This window comes from Semicossyphus pulcher, unplaced genomic scaffold, assembly GCF_022749685.1.
Source record: "Semicossyphus pulcher isolate SPU_LCO1_2020_fin unplaced genomic scaffold, fSemPul1.0.p SCAF_21, whole genome shotgun sequence".
In the NCBI taxonomy this organism is placed as follows: Eukaryota; Metazoa; Chordata; class Actinopteri; order Labriformes; family Labridae; genus Semicossyphus; species Semicossyphus pulcher.
The window spans coordinates 23,480,587-23,500,851 of record NW_027211695.1 but is presented as its reverse complement, the minus strand read 5'-3'; the positions used below and the strand labels follow the sequence as shown (position 1 = coordinate 23,500,851).

General features: G+C 46.0%; 1 protein-coding gene across 1 annotated transcript; it reads left to right on the top strand.

Moving 5' to 3' along the window:
- The first annotated feature begins 7,616 nt into the window (after nt 1-7,616).
- Nucleotides 7,617-18,993, top strand: atp1b2a (ATPase Na+/K+ transporting subunit beta 2a). Its single transcript, XM_069672634.1, has 8 exons — nt 7,617-8,005; nt 12,850-12,978; nt 13,092-13,196; nt 13,376-13,455; nt 13,535-13,660; nt 13,811-13,870; nt 17,177-17,272; nt 17,388-18,993. The coding sequence occupies exons 1-8, from the start codon at nt 7,900-7,902 to the stop codon at nt 17,550-17,552; spliced, it is 867 nt and encodes a 288-aa protein (XP_069528735.1). The 5' UTR covers nt 7,617-7,899; the 3' UTR covers nt 17,553-18,993.
- The last annotated feature ends 1,272 nt before the right edge of the window (nt 18,994-20,265 follow it).

Sequence of the window (20,265 nt, the reverse complement as noted above, 5' to 3'; positions counted from 1 at the left end):
AGACAGCTACATTCAAACTACAAACACTGTGAGAAAAAGACCAAAAAAAGGTAGAAACAACTCACTCCCAGCATGCACTCAGAGAGAGAGAGAGAGAGAGAGAGAGAGAGAGAGAGAGAGAGAGAGAGAGAGAGAGAGAGACATTACTTTAGTGTGTACATGAAGAGAGATTTGATTTTTAAAAGTAACATTTATTCTAATTAATCTTTTGAAACATTTACACAAATTCAGCCATTTTCTTTAAGAACCTGATGAACCCGTCAACAGATGAATAAATACACACTCAGATGTTCACATCAACTCAGGTGAGAAAATAAGCTGGTTCTGTTCTACAGAGCACAAGATGTTTCCATGAGCCCAGATCTGGATGAACTGATCCAGATCCTGCATCTCTCTGTAAAATCTAAAATCGATGGAGATTCGGGCTTTAACCATTCGGGAGAAAAGCAGACACAGATCAATATTTGTCAACTCGTCAATTTCTTTCTTCCTGCTCACATAAACGGCCATCTTTGCCTGTCCAATGAGAAAATTTAAAAGCTGGCTCTTGTGCTTTGTAGTTTTCTTGTACTTAAAACCCAAAATAAAAACCTGTTTGTTAAAAAGCTCTCCAAACTTTAAAACCAGTGAGTCCAGCAAAGAGAAAAGAGGCGACAGGCGACAACAGTCATTGTAACAGTGAAACACCGTCTCTGTTCCAGGACAGAAAGGACACGTGTCCCTCTCTGCCTGGTTGATCACACACAGGAAAGAGTTCACTGCTAAGATCCCGTGTAGCACTCTCCACTGAAGGTCTGCCACCTTCTTAGTCAGAGGAGCTTTGTACAGACTCCTCCACGCAGGTTTTCCATCACCTCTCAGGTTCAGGTGGCGTCTCCACGGCGTGTCCACACGCTGGTTCAGTTTGTCTTTGTGGAGACACCAGACCATCAGTTTGTAGAGAGGTTTGCCCCTCGCTTCCTCCAGGTTTAACCCCGGGCGCTGCTCTGAGTCCACACACAGACCGATCTCTGGGAAGGGGTCGTCACTGTGAGGAGTCACCAGACCCCGACTGTGATCCTCCAGCAGGAGACGCTCGTGTCCGGTGAGGCGGTGCCTCCAGTGCTCCAGGAGCCGGCCAATGGTCCTCACCGATCTGACCCCCAGAGCAGCCGCCAGAGTAGCCGCATCCTCCAGACCAGGCCCAGCAAGATTTATCACAGATCCCAGGGTGAGCAGGTCAGCTCTGATGAACACCTGAAACACTGCTGAACCTGCCCAGCAGGGGGCATCCAGGCGTCCGCCGTGCACCACCGGCTCCTTCAGCAACCAGTGAAGAGAGGCACTTTGGACCGGTCGCTCCTTCACCAGCATTTTCCACACAGTGAAAACTCCTCGATAAAACAGTGGCAGACCCCGAAAGTTCACGCTTTTAAAATCCATTAAAAAGAGAGGCATGTCCAGTTTAAAACCCCCGCACTGCTGCAGGACCAGGTGAGCCAGCGGCCTCCACACCAAGTCTCTGTGTCCGAACAATAGTCTCTGGACAAACTGCAACCGGAAAGCAGCTGCTCTGCTGGCCAGATGAATAAGTCCTTGTCCTCCTTCCTCTTTAGGGAGAAAGAGGACGGCCTGAGGAAGCCAGTGCAGCTTGTCCCAGAAAAAGTTCACGAGAACAGCTTGGACACGACAGAGTAAGTTAGAGGGGGGGTCAACGCAGGCCAGCCTGTGCCACAGAGAGGAGGACACCAGGTTGTTAATGACCAGCGTCCTCCCTCTGTAGGACAAGCCCGGCAGGAGCCACCTCCACTTTTTCAGTCTCCCCTCCACCTTCTCTACAACGTTCTCCCAGTTTTTCATTAAAAACGACTCGTCACCTAAAAACACCCCCAGGTACTTCAACCCTCCCGTTTTCCAGGTGAGCCCCCCCGGCAGAGTTAAGTGGTCTGACAGTTTATTACCCACCATCAGGGCTTCACTTTTACCCCAGTTGACTTTTGCAGATTACATCTTGTGAAAAAAGTCCACATTCTGTTTTAAAATATCAATATCTGTCTGTTTGTTGGTTAAAACCATGATGTCATCTGCATAAGCCGTGACTTTAAAAGTGGAGGGACAGCCTGGGAAGGACACACCTGAGAGCTCTCTCCTGAGCTTGTGAAGCAGAGGCTCAATGGAGAGAGAATACAGCATGCCCGACAGCGAGCAGCCCTGCCTGACCCCCCTCTGGACATTAAAAGGTGCAGCCAGACCGCCATTGATTTTCAGTATACTCGCAATGTCACGGTACAGGACCTGTATCCTGGCTATGAACCCTGGGCTGAACCCAAACGCACTGAGCGTGTGCCACAGGTACTGGTGTTCAACCCGGTCGAAAGCCTTTTCCTGGTCTATAGAAATCAGACCAGTATCCTCAGCCAACGAGCCAGAGACCTCCACAACATGCCGAATCAGAGTGACGTTGTCACTGATGAGCCTGCCGGGCACACAGTAGGTCTGGTCGATGTGGACCACCTCACTCATCACGTCTCTCAGCCTGGACGCCAAAGCCTTGGACAGTATCTTATAGTCCCCACAGAGCAGGGACACAGGCCTCCAGTTCTTCAGCTCCTGTAAGTCTCCCTTTTTAGGCAGCAGGGTTATGATCGCCCTCCTGCAGCTCAGCGGGAGCAGCCCAGTCCTTAAACTGGCCTGAATGACCTCTAACAGGTCTTCACCAATCACGGCCCAGAAGGATTTATAAAAGTCAACCGGGAGACCATCTATCCCCGGCGCTTTCCCATTCTGCAGGCTCATGGCAGCAGCGTACAGCTCATTCAGGGACAGTTCAGAGTCCAGCAGTGTGTTGGACTCCTCCGTCACCTGAGGTAGACCATCATAAAAACGACCAGCCAGCTCTGCGTCCTCCACAAACTCCTTCTGAAACAGCTCCTTGTAGAAGGAGGTGGCGTAGCTCCTGATCGCAGAGCTGTCTGTCACTGTGGATCCACTCTCAGAGCGCAGAGAGTGGATGATCTTCCTCTGACCGTTTCTTTTTTCCAGGCTGAAGAAAAACTGGGAGGGGGCGTCCATCTGAGAGGAGCTCATGAACCTGGACCGAACCAGAGCCCCCTGTGCTGTGATGCCCAGCAGGTTGGCTAGAGCAGCCTTTTTAGCTTTCAGGGCCTCAACGTGCCCCTGATCTCCTGTAGAATCTACCAGACTCTGGAGCTCTACCACCTCAGTCTCCAGGTCACTCAGACAGCGGGCCATGTGCTTGGTGACGTTGCGAGTATACTGTTGACAAAACTGTCTGACCTGGACTTTTCCAAAGTCCCACCAGCGCTGCACTGAGGGAAAAGCAGCCTTGCTGTTTCTGTGCGTCTTCCATAAATAAGTAAAAGTCTCTCTAAAACAATGATCCTTTAAAAGCCCAGTGTTAAAATGCCAGTATGCACTGGTCACCTTCACATTCTGGATAAAAAAGGAGCAGTGAACGAGACAGTGATCAGTAAAACCCACAGGAGAGATAAGACAGGACTTAAAGATGCTAAAATGATGTTTAAAACAGTAAAAGCGATCGAGTCTGGCCAGAGACAGCAGATTATCTCTGCAGTGGCTCCAGCTGTACTGCCTGCTGTCTCTGTTCACACCTCTCCACACATCTTTTAACTCATACGCCTCCACCAGACGCCTGAGCCTGGCCGCTGAGGCTGGGTGAGGCTCCAGGTGATTCCTATCTAAAACTGCATTTTCAGTGCAATTAAAATCCCCCCCCAGGAATAAAAACTCGTCAGCACAACTGTTAAGAACATCACCTAAAACATGTAAAAAACCCATCCTCTCAGAAGCTAAAACCGGAGCATAAACATTCACTAAAACCAGCTTCACATCTTCATATTGCACTTTAACCTTTAGGATATGGCCACACATGATCTCCTCCACGTCCACAGCAGAGGGGGTGAACCTCTGCGAGAACAGCACAGCGACCCCCCCGCTGTTAGACAACTTATGGCTGAGGATCACCTGCCCAGGCCACTCCTTCTTCCAGTCAGCCTCATTGTCACTGTCACTGTGAGTCTCCTGCACAAAGACTATGTCTAAGTGTTTAAAATCCATCAGTTTAAAAAGAGAGGCTCTCTTCACGTCACTTCTTGCTCCATTTATGTTTAAAGACCCAATTTTGATGTCAGCCATGGAGAGGAAGAGACTTAATAAACACACACACAGAGCCAGCACGAGGAGACAGATTCTGGGTTTAGTCATCATCTTCAGTCAGCTGGGCTTTGACTTTGGTCACCATTTTCTTGAGTCTGTACACCTCCTGCTCACTGAAAGCATCTTCTTCCTTTCTCAGACGCACAACAGATTTAACAAACCCTCTGAGATCAGGGAAAAACTGATCTATTTTCACCCTCTGACCTTTAGTTTCCAGGAGAAACTTTTTAATCTTCTCCAGAGAGTAGCACACAATGGACTCCTCCTGTGAAGGAGTCCACTCACACTCCTCATCAGAAAGATCCTCCTGCACCTTTTTAGCCTTAGAGCTGCTCTGCTCCTTATCAAGGTTCTTTCTCTTATTACTTCTGTTCAACAGTTCATCCTCACACATGCGTTCATCTATCTGAACATCACTCACAGCGCTGCAGCTCTCGACCTTTTCTTTACACTTTTCCTTTTCTGTCTGTTTGGTTTTACCTGCTTCCACACTGCTCTGCACGATTTCTACATGTTTCACTGTCTTACCTTGATCCTGAGTCACATTCAGCTCTCCGTCCTCCATGTCCTCCGCTCCGTCCCGCACCTCCTCCGTAGTCCTAGACGAGCCGAGAAATCCCGACCCGACCGCGGTCCGAGCCGCACCGGACTCGTCCGGCTCAGCCGATGGCCCGGCCGACGGCTCAGCCGAAACGCCGCCCCCCGGCGGACCGGCGCCGTCCGGCGCACCCGCGCCGCCGGAGGTCGACGCCGAACCGCCGGAGGACGCCGCCGAACCGCCGCCCATTTGCCGCGCACCAGCCCCAGGACAAGCCCGAACCAGGTGTCCCTCCGCCCCGCAGCCAAAACACTTCATTGTTTCAGAAGTGGCGAACACGTTGTAGGCGAATCCATCCACTCTGAAACTGAACGTTAGGTTCAGGTCTTTGCTGCTATCTTTTAATAACATAAACACCTGTCTACGGTGACAGACGACGTGCTTCAGCTGGGATGATTTGCAGCCCAGTAGAACCATCTTAATGGGAGACACGAGCTGCCCGTAGCGTGATAGCTCTTTAGCTAAGTCATCATTTCTGATGAACGGGGGGGCGTTAGAAATCATGACTTTTTTCGCCGGGTTTGATAACGGGAGGACGGGGGTGAATGTGCCGCGGATCACTACTCCTTCCTCCACTACCTGCTCTGCTTTAATCACCTGGTCTAAAAAGATGACTATGGCGCCGTTCATCCGGGAGGCCGACTTGACACTGTCGAAACCAACAGCCTCCCCGACAGCATAGCTGGCCTCCTCCACCGAGAAGCCCCCACCCGACAGCAGCTTCACACCGTGTCGGCGTGTGAGCTTCTCCAGCTCGGCATGGCTGCCGACAACCGGCATACTGCCTAGCTGCCGACACCCCTACCTGCAAACTCACCTGTCTTACCTAGTCTCACCTGTTCTTCCACTAAAAAACACAAAAGAAACAACTAAACTATTAAACTGAGACTAACAATAACAATTAAACAAGAGAGAAAGATAGAAAATAATCAAAAACACACTCCAAACGCTCTCCGACCAACACGCTCACTCCCACCATGCACTCAGAGAGAGAGAGAGAGAGACATTACTTTAGTGTGTACATGAAGAGAGAGAGAGAGAGAGAGAGAGAGAGAGACATTACTTTAGTGTGTACATGAAGAGAGAGAGAGAGAGACATTACTTTAGTGTGTACATGAAGAGAGAGAGAGAGAGACATTACTTTAGTGTGTACATGAAGCAAAGAAATATCACTTCATTGAGGCACGTGGGTTTAATGTGTATAATCCAACAGCAGCGACACTAACACTGTTCGATTGATTGATTGATTGATTGATTGATTGATTGATTGATTGATTATATAAAGTGAAATGTTGTCATATTTAGAATATTTCTCACCTCCTCATGTATCGATCCACATGAATCATACGCTTAAAATAACTGTTTCATCCAGTCAGGTGACTGACCAGGTGAGAAGTGAGCTGAGGAACATCAAGGCGAGAAAGGCCGCAGGTCCTGATGGCATCAGCTCCAGACTCCTGAAGGACTGTGCAGACCAGCTCTGTCAGGTGCTCCTGCACATCTTCAACCTGAGCCTGAGTCTGGAGAGGGTCCCAGCTCTGTGGAAGACTACCTGCACATCCCACGGAGCACACCTGGAGAACACCTGGAGCACACCTGGAGAACACCTGCAGCCCTGTCAGGGTCATGTTCTTTGACTTCTCCAGTGCCTTCAACACAATCCAACCTTCAGTGCTCGGGGGGGAAGGAGCAGGAGCAGACTGTCACCTGGCTGCATGGACTATCCACCACCTCACCAACAGACCACAGTAACATTAACCATCTTCAGCTCAACGCCAGCAAGACCAAGGAGATGGAGATCAACCTCCGCAGGACACCCCAGACCGGTGAACATCCAGGGAGTGGACATGGAGAGGGAAGAGACCTACAAATACCTGGGTGTTCACCTCAAACACAAACTGGACTCTGTGAAGGGGAGGAGGGAGCACAGAGAGGGACAGGAAGAGACTGAACAGACCGGTCAGGAGGGCCGGGTCTGTCCTGGCCTGTCCTCTGCACTCCATAGAGGAGGTGGGTGAGAGGAGGATGTTAGCTGACATCTATCGTGGACACCCCCTCTCACCCCCTGCATGAGACTGTGGGGGCCTTAAGCAGCTCCTTCAGCAGCAGACTGAGACGCCCACCCTGCAAGAAGGAGCGCTACCACAGGTCCTTCCTCCTATCTGCAGACTCTATAACGCCTCATTATAGTGCAATAACTGTACTGCAACTATCATACAGTTCATCATGCTAATAATTCTGTGCAATAATGTCTGCTACACTGTGCAATACTACAGCATGCTGCTGCTACACACCGTGTGTTTACCGTTCAGAATGACTGTAAACTTCCTGTGCAGAAAAATAACTGCTGCAGATCTTTGACAAAGAAAAAGTCCACGTGGTTTTTAATCATTTTGTTGTTATTTATCAGATCATATTTTTATCTTTGTATCTCCACCTGTGCTCTTTATGTCACACTTTGCAATAGAACTGGCACAGAAGGAGAGGAACACAGACACTAAACACACACAGCGTAATCAGGCACAGGTGCAGACAATCAACACAGGTGAAAACCATGAGGGCAGCACTCCCAATCACAAAGCAGGGAAACAAACAAAGAGAGTAAATACAAGACAAAACAGGAAATGCTTTCATATCAACCAAACAACACAAACCAAACAAGTACAATCATGACACTTTATCGCTCTGAGATCATTTCATTTGTTTAGTTTGTGAGCTGCTGTAACCAGTGCGTGTGACGTCATCACATTCGTTTACTGAGAGTGCCTCCTGCCATCACGTCACACTGCCAGTGGGGGCGGGGCCTGTCCTGACTGCGGCCCTCTGTGATTGGTGCTGAAGGGAAGCATGTGTGACGTCAGGCGTGTTGGGGGGAGGAGGAGGTTTACCGCAGTGACTCCGTCCTGTGTCTCTCTCTCTCTCTCTGTCTGTCTGTCTCTCTCTCCGTCTCATCTCACCGAACAGCACCGATCACCGGACCGATTCACCGACACTCATTGTCTTTAAATCGAACATCAGAGCAGCAGCGGCAGCGGGAGGCTCGTGCCGTCACCGCGGGAACATCGCGCGCCGTCTGAATCCACAGAGCGACCTCCATCTTCATCTTCTTCATCCTCATCATCATCATGTCCGGCACCAAGGAGGAGGACCGCAAAGGCTCGAGCGAGTGGCGGGAGTTCTTCTGGAACCCGCGAACTCACGAGCTGATGGGCCGAACCGCCTCGAGCTGGGGTGAGTCCGGATCAGTCCGGTACTCTCTCTCCGTCAGTGTATCCCTCTCTCTCTGTCTCTCCCTCATTCTCTCTCTCCGTCAGTGTATCCCTCTCTCTCTGTCTCTCCCTCATTCTCTCTCTCCGTCAGTGTCTCCCTCTCTCTCTGTCTCTCCCTCATTCTCTCTCTCCGTCAGTGTCTCCCTCTCTCTTCCTCACTCTCTCTCTCTCTCTCTCCGTCAGTGTCTCCCTCTCTCTCTGTCTCTCCCTCATTCTCTCTCTCCGTCAGTGTCTCTCTCTCTCTCTCTCTGTAGAGGCCTCTCCGTCTCAGTTGTTAAAATCACTGTTTAAATACATAAACTAAAATAATATAATCAATCATCAATATTAAGGTCTCTCTGCCTGCCTGTCTCTCTCTCTGTCTCTGCCTGTCTCTCTGCCTGCCTGTCTCTCTCTCTGTCTCTGCCTGTCTCTCTGCCTGCCTGTCTCTCTCTCTGTCTCTGCCTGTGTCTCAGTTGTGCTGTTTCAGCGTCTGTATGATCATCGATGTAACATTGAAGTCATTTCTCATATTATTAAAATATTTTAACAAATAATGATGGTAGAGAAGAAACGCTTCTAACAGTACAACACACACACACACACACACACACACACACACGCACACACACTCTCTCTTACAGTAGGGTAAACTGATGACTGCTCGTTAACAGTGAGATTACACACGCAGCGTGTGTGTGTGTGCTGCTCGACAACAGTCCACCTTCAGTCAAGCTGGTTTAAGTAGGACATGAACAACTGTGAGATATCACACCTGTCTGACCACACCTGTGTGATATCGTCTGTGTATTACGTTCATCTGTAGGAGGCGCCAGAGAGCCCCGAACATTGTTAGAAACATCTGGATCTTCCTGCCCAGAGGCCACAGATGCTAGCTAGATGCTAACTCTGGCCCAACAGTCGTGTTGTGCATGGCTCCTGTCAATAAACTAAGCTAAGCTAAATATGAACACTGGACAGAAGAGAAGTCAACTACAGCTCCCAGGGTGCATTTCACTGAAAAACAGCCAATCACAGATGTCAGCTGAGGACGACACTGTGGAGATGACGTGCAGCTTAAATTGATCAAACTTTTAGTTTGTGTGATTTATCAGCAACTTTAAATAAACGAACATCACGTGACAAACACGACCTGCGATTACAGCCGATCGGCCACAGCGCCGCAACCAGGCCACGCTGCTACATGGCGCCGCAACAAGGCCACGCCGCTACACGGCACCGCAACCAGGCCACGCCGTAACAAGGCCACGCCGCTACACGGCGCCGCAACCAGGCCAAGTGGAGAATAACTTCGCGCCCACCGTTACACCTCCGTGTGTTTTACGTAGAAGACGTAACAGAGGCGTAGTAATCCTGTCTTGAACTGTAAAAGAGCTTCTGTTAGTGTCAGGATCCTTTTAGGTGTGTTACTGCTGATGTGTAGTATTGCAGTACACACACACACACACTCGTCCTATTTTCTCCTGCATTCATCCTGTCCTCTTTAAGAGAGAGACACAGATTATAAATAGAGAGTGACCTTCAGACAGGACATGGCTGACAGAGGACGAGTAAGCATCACTGACACTGAGAGAGAGAGAGAGAGAGACATGTAAGCTGTGTCCCAAAGGCTGCGTCAGACGCAGCCGACGAATGTGTCCTCCGTTTCCGAAGGATCCATCGGGTGCATCTTTTGTGGCCCAACGTTTCTTGAGATTCATTGCGCACTAATTCAAACGAGATGGCGGGTTGTGTTATATCTGCAGTTAACCAACAACGTGTGTCAGAACTGAGGGTTGACAGACAGGTTCGACTCGTAGACTTTCAGGGGGCAGCCCTATTGTTCACGTCTCAGGTGTTCGGTGCAGGGTTCAGGTAACGTGTCTGTTAGCAGCTCGTCTGAGATTTATATTTTAAATTATGTTTTCTCTGCACCACAGACTGATGACCCAGTGAGGGGATCAGGTGTGGAGGCAGTCATACACCTGCAGGTTACACTGGAGATTAGCTAGTTATAAACTAGTGATGATGGTAAACTGAGCGGAAGCACTTCAGTAACTGCTGGGAAAGTAGTGAGTTATATCTTGTTGTCTCTGTACAGATCATCAGTTCACACACACCGGTACACCGGTCTGCTCTGACTTTACATAACTACACTGTGATGATGTCATATTTCCCATCATGCAACAGGTCAGTGGATGTTTGGCCTTGATGGAGACTGAAGGACATACACACACACATACACACACTAAAGTGAACAAAATCAGAAAGGAATGTTAGTGTGTGTGTGTGTGTGTGTGTGTGTGTGTGTGTGTTAATCTGGATTACGCAGACAGACAAGGTTGATTGGACTGTAATCTATCCACACACAAACACACATGTTGGTATAAAAGTATTTATGAGGACGCTCATAGACAATATTAAAGGAACAGTTCACATTTTAATGTGTCCAGCATCACTTAACTATAGAGATCACATGACCAGAGTCGGGTCTATACGCTCTCTATATCACTCAACCGTCATAATCACTATCACATCATTCATGTGACAGAAGTTTGGTTCAAACTGACTCTTAATGAGAGCGTTAAAACCTCTTAGGCGATCAGCATCGTCCAGGACAAGAAGTCCGTAAGACTTCAAACATTCAACTGAAACCGTGTTAACAGGAGCTGTAAGGAAACACTACATGATAAAAAGCTGGCAAGTGGGGTTGAGATGAAGCATGAAGAGGTGTGGCGGTAGGTCATGGGCAGTGACTCTGCAGTGGAAGATGGGCAGTGACTCTGCAGTAGAACATGGGCAGTGACTGCAGTAGAAGACGTGCAGTGACTCTGCAGTAGAAGATGGGCAGTGACTCTGCAGTGGAAGACGTGCAGTGACTCTGCAGTAGAAGATGGGCAGTGACTGAAGTAGAAGACTTGCAGTGACTCTGCAGTGGAAGACGTGCAGTGACTGAAGTAGAACAGGGGCAGTGACTCTGCAGTGGAAGACGTGCAGTGACTGAAGTAGAAGACGTGCAGTGACTCTGCATTGGAAGATGGGCAGTGACTGAAGTAGAAGACTTGCAGTGACTCTGCAGTGGAAGACGTGCAGTGACTGAAGTAGAACAGGGGCAGTGAGTCTGCAGTAGAACATGGGCCATGACTCTGCAGTAGAACAAGTGCAGTGACTCTGCAGTTCAACATTGGCAGTGACTCTGCAGTAGAACATGGGCAGTGACTGCAGTAGAAGACGTGCAGTGACTGCAGTAGAAGACGTGCAGTGACTCTGCAGTGGAAGACGTGCAGTGACTCTGCAGTAGAACATGGGCAGTGACTCTGCAGTAGAACATGGGCAGTGAGTCTGCAGTAGAACGTGGGCCATGACTCTGCAGTAGAACATGGGCAGTGACTCTGCAGTAGAACATGGGCAGTGACTCTGCAGTAGAACATGGGCAGTGAGTCTGCAGTAGAACGTGGGCCATGACTCTGCAGTAGAACAAGTGCAGTGACTCTGCAGTTCAACATTGGCAGTGACTGTGCAGTAGAACATGGGCAGTGACTGTCAAGTGAATGACATCTAGTGACTGTGCAGTAGAACATGTGCCTTGACTTCTCTGTGGCTCCAGTGAAGAATGACTGAGATGACTGTCCAAAGACTGCTCTGAGTGATGGGATATCCAGAGTCTGAGGAGTGCAGTGGTCTTGTGATAGGTTGCAGCAGAGTTTCAAGTGAAGTTTCCAACATGTTGAATGAACCAGGAAACATTCTGAGCTTTCTGTCTGGTTAAGGAGGATCAGAAACTGGTCCTCCCCTGTGATCCTGTTTGACAAACAGATTAATCTGCAGCAGAGGACACATCTGATGACATTAACTCTGCAGAAGGAAATCTTTAACAGGCTCAACTTACAGACTCCAGGTTAGATTTAAAGACACCAGCTCATGTCTGAGATCAAAGAATTCTTCTCTCTCCCTTCAGGAGATTTCAGGTGTCCTATAGGGGTTGTCCTGATGAGGTTTAAATGGTTCTGGATGTTTCAGAGGCACTAAAGGAGGAACAAGGATTCTTTGACTCCGTTCAAATGGGCCTGAAGGACTTGTGTCACAGGTCAACCAAACTCCCCTGCTGTAGAATGATTGAAGAGCAAGCTGAGTCAGGGAATCATGTAACAGTTAAACTAAGTTGCAGTTAAACTATAACCTAGCCCGAGAGCGGTGAACACGTCAGGGGAGACGGATCAGATAGGGAACTGATGGTTGTCATCCAGACTGACATGAAAATATAAACTTTTAAACAAAATCAAAATGTGAACATTAATGTCCACGCTGCTGATTGTTTTGCCTCCATATTTTTGTCCTGCCGACGGACATTGTTATTTTTTCGGTCAGCTGACTGATAACTCTCCATTTTACCCCGCCATTGCGTGATGCAGCGCAGTTTCCTTACTGCTGTTGATGAAGTGTCCGAGGCTCGGTATACCACTGTAATTTTATCACAAAGCCTAATGTAGTTTCATATGTAAAACAGAGTTAAACTGTTAGCCAATCAGAGCAAAGGATTCCCCTGTTGCTGACAGTGATTTATTTGTAAAATTGATCAAACTGCTTAAACTGACTGCTGGTTTTGAAATTGAATTGAAAATCACCACTAAGAAGTTGAGAGAGGGAGCTGACACAGAACAGAGAGATTACTCCCTCCCCCTCCTCCATTCACACTGAATGTAGGTCATCAGCAGGGGGGCGGGGCTAAACACAAGAGGATTATAAAGATGACAGGAGGGGGTGGGGTGTGGGAGGAGAGGATGTAATATACTTTCCTTTATGATAAATGAAGTCCCGCCCCCCTAGGTCTGATCCTGCTCTTCTATCTGGTCTTCTACCTGTTCCTGGCGGGGATGTTTGTGCTCACCATGTACATCATGCTGCTGACACTGGACGACTACAAACCCACCTGGCAGGACCGCCTGGCCACTCCAGGTAACAAAAACAAACACACCGATGGTCTAATAGGTTTCTATATTTCAGGGATGATGATTGGTTGTTTGACGATGCTCGGGCTGTGATTGGTTAACAAGCAGTTTGTGTTTCAGGGATGATGATTCGTCCGAAAGGTGATCAGCTGGAGATCACATTCTCTGTGTCAGAGACTGAGAGCTGGGACGGCTTCATCCAAAACCTCAACACCTTCCTCTCTCGTAAGACGCTCGTTAATTAATTAGAATATTTAGCCATGTGAAATCATCCATCATTAACCAAAGTAAAATTTAATTATTCAAGATGCCCACTTTAGTTTCTCAATAAAATCATCTGTTCTGACATCCTGATCAATGTAAGTCATTTCAGTCTACCTGTCTGTCTCTCCACCTGTCTGCAGCATACAACGACAGCTATCAGGTTCAGACCAATGATAACTGTCCTCCGGATCAGTACTTCATTCAAGAGGACAGTGGAGAGGTAAACCCCACTGTCTGTCTCTTACTCTACCTGTCTGTTCTCTACCTGTCTCACCCCCCACCTGTTTGGTACTCTGCAGGTCAGAAACAACCCCAAGCGTTCTTGTCAGTTTAATCGGACGATGTTGGAGGAGTGTTCTGGGATTTCGGATCGTTTCTATGGTTACAGTAGAGGTCAGCCCTGCATCCTCATCAAGCTGAACCGGGTAAGAGGGTCTTACATCACCTTTGGGGATTCAGTCAATGTACTACTGCAGTAATCATCCGTCTGTAGTATTCATGAAATACAGCACACACTGTTAACTAACAGTTTACCTCCTCTCCTGATCTGTCTGTCTACCTGTCTGTCCGTCTAGGTTATTGGTATGTTGCCGGGGAAGGACGGTCTGTCTCCTTATGTCACCTGTGGAGCCAAGGTCTGAATCTGTCTCTGTCTGTCTGACTCTACATTAGTCTGTCTGTCTCACTGTCTGACTGTCTGTCTGTCTCACTGTCTGTTAGACCATCTGTCTTCATCTCATTTGTTGTCTTCATCTCTGCGTCCTTCCATCCTCAGAGGTACAAAGTGGAGAAAGATCAGTGGGTAAGAACAGAAGTGAACAGCGAATATACAGCATACAGAGTACAGTAAATATACAGCAGAGTACAGTGAATATACACGAGAGTACAGTGAATATACACTAGAGTACAGTAAATATACAGCAGAGTACAGTGAATATACAGTAGAGTACAGTGAATATACACTAGAGTACAGTAAATATACAGCAGAGTACAGTGAATATACAGTAGAGTACAGTAAATATACAGCAGAGTACAGTGAATATACACTAGAGTACAGTAAATATACAGCAGAGTACAGTGAATATACACGAGAGTACAGTGAATATACACTAGAGTACAGTAAATATACAGCAGAGTACAGTGAATATACACTAGAGTACAGTGAATATACACTAGAGTACAGTGAATATACTGTAGAGTACAGTAAATATACAGAAGAGTACAGTAAATATACAGTAGAGTACAGTGAATATACACTAGAGTACAGTGAATATACTGTAGAGTACAGTGAATATACTGTAGAGTACAGTAAATATACAGAAGAGTACAGTAAATATACAGCAGAGTACAGTGAATATACAGTAGAGTACAGTAAATATACAGCAGAGTACAGTAAATATACAGCAGAGTACAGTGAATATACACTAGAGTACAGTGAATATACACTAGAGTACAGTGAATATACACTAGAGTACAGTGAATATACTGTAGAGTACAGTGAATATACAGCAGAGTACAGTAAATATACAGTAGAGGACAATGAATATACTGTAGAGGACAGTAAATATACAGCAGAGTACAGTGAATATACAGAAGAGTACAGTAAATATACTGTAAAAGACAGTGAATATACAGCAGAGTACAGTAAATATACTGTAAAAGACAGTGAATATACTGTAGAGTACAGTAAATATACAGTAGAGGACAGTAAATATACAGTAGAGTACAGTAAATATACAGAAGAGTACAGTAAATATACAGCAGAGGACAGTAAATATACAGTAGAGGACAGTGAATATACAGAAGAGTACAGTAAATATACAGAAGAGTACAGTAAATATACAGTAGAGTACAGTAAATATACAGAAGAGTACAGTAAATATACAGTAGAGGACAGTGAATATACAGCAGAGTACAGTAAATATACAGTAGAGGACAGTGAATATACAGAAGAGTACAGTAAATATACAGTAGAGGACAGTGAATATACAGAAGAGTACAGTAAATATACAGAAGAGTACAGTAAATATACAGCAGAGTACAGTAAATATACAGTAGAGGACAGTGAATATACAGAACAGTACAGTAAATATACAGCAGAGTACAGTAAATATACAGAAGAGTACAGTAAATATACAGTAGAGGACAGTGAATATACTGTAGAGTACAGTAAATATACAGCAGAGTACAGTAAATATACAGTAGAGGACAGTAAATATACAGAAGAGTACAGTAAATATACTGTAGAGGACAGTGAATATACAGAAGAGTACAGTGAATATACAGTAGAGGACAGTAAATATACAGTAGAGTACAGTAAATATACAGAAGAGTACAGTAAATATACAGTAGAGGACAGTGAATATACAGCAGAGTACAGTAAATATACAGTAGAGGACAGTGAATATACAGAAGAGTACAGTAAATATACTGTAGAGGACAGTAAATATACAGTAGAGTACAGTAAATATACAGAAGAGTACAGTAAATATACAGTAGAGGACAGTGAATATACAGCAGAGTACAGTAAATATACAGTAGAGGACAGTGAATATACAGAAGAGTACAGTAAATATACAGAAGAGTACAGTAAATATACAGTAGAGGACAGTGAATATACAGCAGAGTACAGTAAATATACAGAAGAGTACAGTAAATATACTGTAGAGGACAGTGAATATACAGTAGAGTACAGTAAATATACAGTAGAGGACAGTGAATATACAGAAGAGTACAGTAAATATACAGAAGAGTACAGTAAATATACAGTAGAGGACAGTGAATATACAGCAGAGTACAGTAAATATACAGAAGAGTACAGTAAATATACTGTAGAGGACAGTGAATATACAGCAGAGTACAGTAAATATACAGAAGAGTACAGTAAATATACTGTAGAGGACAGTGAATATACAGTAGAGCAGGGGTTCCCAACCTTCTTGACTACACGGACCAGACGGGAGCAATAACATTTTTGACGGACGGGGAGGTTCGACACGCATGCGCATAAATCACGGTCACACGCACGTAAACACAGACTGATCGTATCTGTATTTATTCAGGGAGGAGACTCCATCCAGGTTTTTAATACGGGACGATCCGACGAGAGGGACGGCGCAATCCACATGATCCATAGAATGATCCTAGCAGTTTATCTGAATTTATAATGTGATCCAGCACTGAGCAGTTCCTAATCATGCAGCGCAGTGACTGATCTGTGTGTTTCTCAGGGTCTGCCCCTGACTTCATAGTGTTGTGATCGGTTCGTATTTCCGTGAAAACGCTTTAAAAAGCATAAAATACGTCTTCACACGCTGTGACTGAGATGAGGCGGAGGTGATGCGTAGTTTATCAGAGTTATCACGCCACGCGGGGAGGAGACAGACGTTAGGAGAGGAGCAGATATGACGCAGACCTGTGTGTGTGTGATGCTTATACCTGAATCAATAACGTCACGATCCGTCCGTATTTCTGCGCACAGTTAAAGTATAAACTTGGTCTCCACAGGCTGTTATACGCCCATATGTTGTGTAGTTCATATATTTCACTGATAAACACAGAGCTTTAGAGGGGCATCAGGTGAATTGGGCGACTTTTGAAGTGTCTTTCGAGGCGCGAGGCCCTGTGTGGTTGCACACTTCACACAGCCCATTCGACGGTTCTGACTCCGCGTATGTTTGGAATGTCAATGACACCTATTGGGTTTTGCGGCCCAGTGCTGAACAACCTACGGGCCGGTACCGGTCCGCGGACTGGGGGTTGGGAACCCCTGCACTAGCGTACATTAAATATACTGTAGAGTACAGTGAATATAGTGTAGAGTACAGTAAATATGCAGTAGAGTGCAGTAAATATACAGTACAGTACAGTGAATATGCAGTACAGTAAACATATTAATACAGGTTACTGATGTGTGTGTGTGTGTGTGTGTGTGTGTGCAGAAGGAAGACAGTGATAACATGGGACTGCTAGCATATTATCCACCTAATGGAACCTTCAACCTCATGTACTACCCGTACTATGGCAAGAAAGCTCAGGTAACACACTCAACACACGCACTGAACGCACATGATGTGTAAATACATGTTAATCGTTCTGTTACACACCCTGCAGTGCTGTTGATCAGTTTGTGTGATGTGTTTAATGTCTCAGGTGAACTACACTCAGCCTCTGGTGGCTGTGAAGTTCCTGAACGCCTCTCTCAACACAGACATCAACGTGGAGTGTAAAATCAACTCCAACACTCTGGCCGACGGCAGCGAGAGGGACAAGTTCGCTGGACGGGTTTCCTTCAAACTACGGATCAACGACAAATAGACACACGCACTGACACACGTTAAAGCTGCATTGGTTGAATTTCTGAGTCTGTCTTCACATTCCTCCCGTTAAAGCCTCACACGCAACAGTTGTTCTGTTTTCATTCCAGCTTCATGATGCATTCACTGACCGTCTGAATTATTTGTCTGCTTTAGTCAGTCTGATTGTCTTTGTAGTCGTGTAAACACAGTTCAGTTTATTCTCTGATGTGATTCTTTGTACGACAGTGCAGCTTTAACTCAAACACACCCTGAAACTGACCAATCAGCACGCACACACACTCTGATGTCACTGCTGCCGACGGACTGATGAACCTCAGAAGACAGGAGGATATTCACATCCTCCATCATATCAATCTGCATGAGTCAAAGACCAAACTATTGATCAGCTGATGTGTTTACGATCAGCTGTTTGTTATTCATGTCTTCATTTATTTATTACTTGTTTATTTATTTATTTGGATGAATGATGAAAACTGTTCTTATGCCATCGATCTCACCTCAAAGTTTGGTTTACAGTCACTTCTGATTGGTTTCTGTAAATGTATCATCAAGTAAGACAGCTTCTGATTGGTCTTTAAGTTTTACAGGTTCCACACATCCTGTTTGATCAGGCACAGTTCAGAAACCAAATAAAGAGCCACAGCAGGAACCCGATTAGATTTTAAACAATATTAACTTTAAAGACAGAAACCAGTTCAGGAAGTGAAACAGAAACAAGTCCTGAAAGGTAAACGCACGTAAAACAGTTCACATATCAGATCCAGGAACCAGAACAGGAACCTTTTCATACATTTTTCAGGGATCAGAACACTTGAAAAACCAGGTCACAACCCAGCTCAGAAATCAGACCAGGAACCAGTTCAACAATATACATAAACAACCAGTTCAGAAACAGGGAACACATCAGGATCAGATCCAGTTTAATCAGTACAGGAACTGGTCAGCCGCCATGTTAAACCTCTTATCCAGTCAGACACTAGCTTTAGTAACCATGGCAACAGCACTGTTGTGTGATGTCAGTTTTTCTTATTTTTCTGTTTTTGTGTTAATTAGCAAAAAAAATGTGTGAAACAATTAACGAGTTAGTGAGTTAGTTAACGAGGTAGGAAGTCATTAGTCCCTCATGTTTGATTTTGTTTACGCGTTTGTTTTGTTTACAGTCGTCATTGTGGGGCTGAGCATGACAACTATCACCATGGCAACCAGGCCACGCGACACAGACACACATGTCTCTTCACCTGTCAATCACTCTATCATGCCACGTGGAAACGCCCCTCCTCACCTGTACTGCTCTCCACCAATCGTTCTCCTTTAAAGAGTGACCAACCAACCAGATGGTCCTGCTGTATGATGTCATACGATACTTGTTTGTGATTGGTTCATTTCTCCTGCCTGAATTATCCCTGTGTTCAACAGCCAATAAAAACCAAGAAAACCAGAAAAACTACAAAAACCATCTGTGTGTTTCCTGTATACTCCAAAGAATATACTCGAAGGTCAAAGTACTTCAAACTGTGACACTCCAAGGTCAAAGTACTTCAAACGTTAACACTCCATGGTCAGAGTACTTCAAACGTTAACACTCCATGGTCAGAGTACTTCAAACGTGAACACTCCATGGTCAAAGTACTTCAAACGTTAACACTAAGTGGAGGGATATGAACAGTGGAGTGACGTGCTGTTTTGGGTTGATAGAAGACCAGTCGTGCTGCTGCGTTCTGGATCATCTGTAGAGGTTTGAATATGCGTGCAGGAAGGCCTGCCAGGAGGGAGTTGCAGTAATCAATGCGTGATATCACAAGAGCCTGTACCAGCAGCTGTGTTGCATGCTCTGATAGGTAGGGTCTGATCTTCCTGTTGTTGTACAGGGCAAATCAACATGACTGCGCAATCAAGGCAATACTCCAAGTTTAGAGTACAACATAAAGTTAAGTTACATATTATTGCCGTGTATGAGGCTGCAGTGTCTGTGGATGTTGACATGTGTGAAGCTGCAGTGTCTGTGGATGTTGACTTGTGTGAAGCTGCAGTGTCTGTGGATGTTGACGTGTATGAAGCTGCAGTGTCAGTGGATGTTGACGTGTATGAAGCTGCAGTGTCTGTGGATGTTGACGTGTATGAAGCTGCAGTGTCTGTGGATGTTGACGTGTATGAAGCTGCAGTGTCTGTGGATGTTGACTTGTGTGAAGCTGCAGTGTCTGTGGATGTTGACGTGTATGAAGCTGCAGTGTCTGTGGATGTTAACTTGTATGAGGCTGCAGTGTCAGTGGATGTTGATGTGTATGAAGCTGCAGTGTCTGTGGATGTTGACTTGTGTGAAGCTGCAGTGTCTGTGGATGTTAACTTGTATGAGGCTGCAGTGTCTGTGGATGTTAACTTGTATGAAGCTGCAGTGTCTGTGGATGTTAACTTGTATGAGGCTGCAGTGTCTGTGGATGTTAACTTGTGTGAAGCTGCAGTGTCTGTGGATGTTAACTTGTATGAGGCTGCAGTGTCTGTGGATGTTAACTTGTATGAAGCTGCAGTGTCTGTGGATGTTAACTTGTATGAGGCTGCAGTGTCTGTGGATGTTAACTTGTATGAGGCTGCAGTGTCTGTGGATGTTAACTTGTGTGAAGCTGCAGTGTCTGTGGATGTTAACTTGTATGAGGCTGCAGTGTCTGTGGATGTTAACTTGTATGAGGCTGCAGTGTCTGTGGATGTTAACTTGT